Source organism: Eptesicus fuscus, chromosome 13 (assembly GCF_027574615.1).
Source record: "Eptesicus fuscus isolate TK198812 chromosome 13, DD_ASM_mEF_20220401, whole genome shotgun sequence".
Taxonomy (NCBI): Eukaryota; Metazoa; Chordata; class Mammalia; order Chiroptera; family Vespertilionidae; genus Eptesicus; species Eptesicus fuscus.
The window spans coordinates 43,661,846-43,663,783 of NC_072485.1; the positions used below are offsets into that span (position 1 = coordinate 43,661,846).

Below are 1,938 nucleotides of genomic sequence, written 5' to 3' on the forward strand. Positions count from 1 at the left end.
TTTCACATTGGGTATTGTCTGGATTATCATTGCTAATGAAAAGGTATATTAGAATGTACATGTAGTATATTATATAGGTTATAATATATATTCTAATAAATATTAGAAGCCCAGTGCATGGATTTGTGCACATTTAAAGGAAATTAATTAGAAGAAATATTTTAGAGGCCAAAAAGGGACCATAGGAGATTGGTTGGCCAGGGAGGGACCGTAGGAGGGCTCCAGGACATGTCTGGCCTGTCTCACACAGTCTTGATTGGCCAGACCCCAGCAGCAAGCTAACCTATTGGTTGGAGTGTCTTCCCCCTGGTGGTCAGTGCATGTCATAGCAACTGGTCAAATGGTCGAACGGTCAGACACTGAGCATATTAGGCTTTTATTATATAGGATATCTTCTATTTTAATATGTATATATACATATATATATGCTCAAGTAAACTTTTAGCTTTATGTAATAATTAAAATCTCATCAAACTCTGAAAAATGAAAAGAATATAAAACCCAGTTTTCTCTTCCAATAATGGAAAAAGGCAAAAAATCCTACAGAGCTCAAGATTCTGGAATGAAGTCTCAAGCCCTACTATGGCCAGAAAACAGATGAATGATGCTTCTCTGAATTTGCTTGGTCTTGATGCTGTATATAATGGGGTTCATGAATGGAGGAAAGAGAAAGTAGACATAGCTCATGGTAATGTGGACCACATGTGGGGCATGTTTTCCAAACCTGTGGATGAAAGTCAAGCCAATCACAGTGATGTAAAAGATTAGGACACAGCTAATATGGGACACACAGGTGTTGAGGGTTTTAGCTCGCTCTTCTGCAGAAGCGATGCTGAGAACTGTCTTAAGGATTAGGATATAAGAGAAGAGGATAATCATAGCATCTAGGAAGAAAGTCAAAGCAACCAGAATAACTGGGTATATACGATTAAATGTAATATCAGCACAGGCGAGTTTCATAACATCTTGGTGGAGGCAAAAGGCATGGGAAAGAACATGGGAATGGCAATATGGGAACCAATAGAGTGGCAGAATTGGAGGTACAATGGACACAAAGCCCCTCAACAGTACCCCAAGTCCTATCTTCATCACCCGGGAATTGATGAGAATGGAGTTGTAACTCAGAGGATATCGTATGGCAATGAAACGATCAAATGCCATAGCAAGCAAGACACCTGATTCTACAATGGCCAGGGAATGAATGAAATAGGATTGGGTAAAACAGGAACGCTGGGCAATTTCCCTCCGGTCCAACAACAGGACACTCAGGACTGTGGGCATTGTAGTTAGTGTCATCCCAAGGTCTGTACTTGCCAGCATAGCCAGGAAGTAGTACATGGGCTCATGAAGATTGTGGTCATTCTGAATAAGGACGAGAAGTATGCCATTGCCAAAAAGAATGGAGAGGTAAATGATAAAGAAAGGGATAGAGATCCAGTGGTGAATTGCCTCTGAGCCCAGGAAGCCAGTCAGCAGGAAGGGAGCAGCACTGTTGTTGGACCACATGGTAGGGTTTACAAGTGGAGAAGAGCTTTTGCAGGGGACCTGACCTTTAAATACTTAGCATAATTTCTTACTCTCCATCTTCTTGTAGCACATTTTCAGGTGATACTTCCCTTCCAAATGTACAAGATTTTGTGAATTATCTCACTCTTAATTATGTTTGTATTCACAAAGCCTTTGCCTGGAATAAGGAACAACAATAATATTAATCACAGTAATGAATGTCAACAACGTAATCTTCAGCATCCAAACTTTATTCTGTCATTCACACAATTTACATCTATGTTTCTAGCCTCTACTTCTAGTCCACCAAAATAATTCCTTTGGCTCTATGTCATTGTCTTCAGTATCTTATTCCTCTTCTTATTATCTTTCATATAGACCATGGATGTATTTCTTTCCAATTTGAACCAATTCCTATTTTCTTTCTTGAAA

General features: G+C 39.5%; 1 protein-coding gene across 1 annotated transcript; it reads right to left on the bottom strand.

Annotated features, from left to right (window-relative positions):
- Positions 1-570: 570 nt before the first annotated feature.
- Positions 571-1,506, bottom strand: LOC103303458 (olfactory receptor 51B4). The gene has a single exon (XM_008160460.2). The coding sequence runs from the start codon at positions 1,504-1,506 to the stop codon at positions 571-573; it is 936 nt and encodes a 311-aa protein (XP_008158682.2).
- Positions 1,507-1,938: the final 432 nt, after the last annotated feature.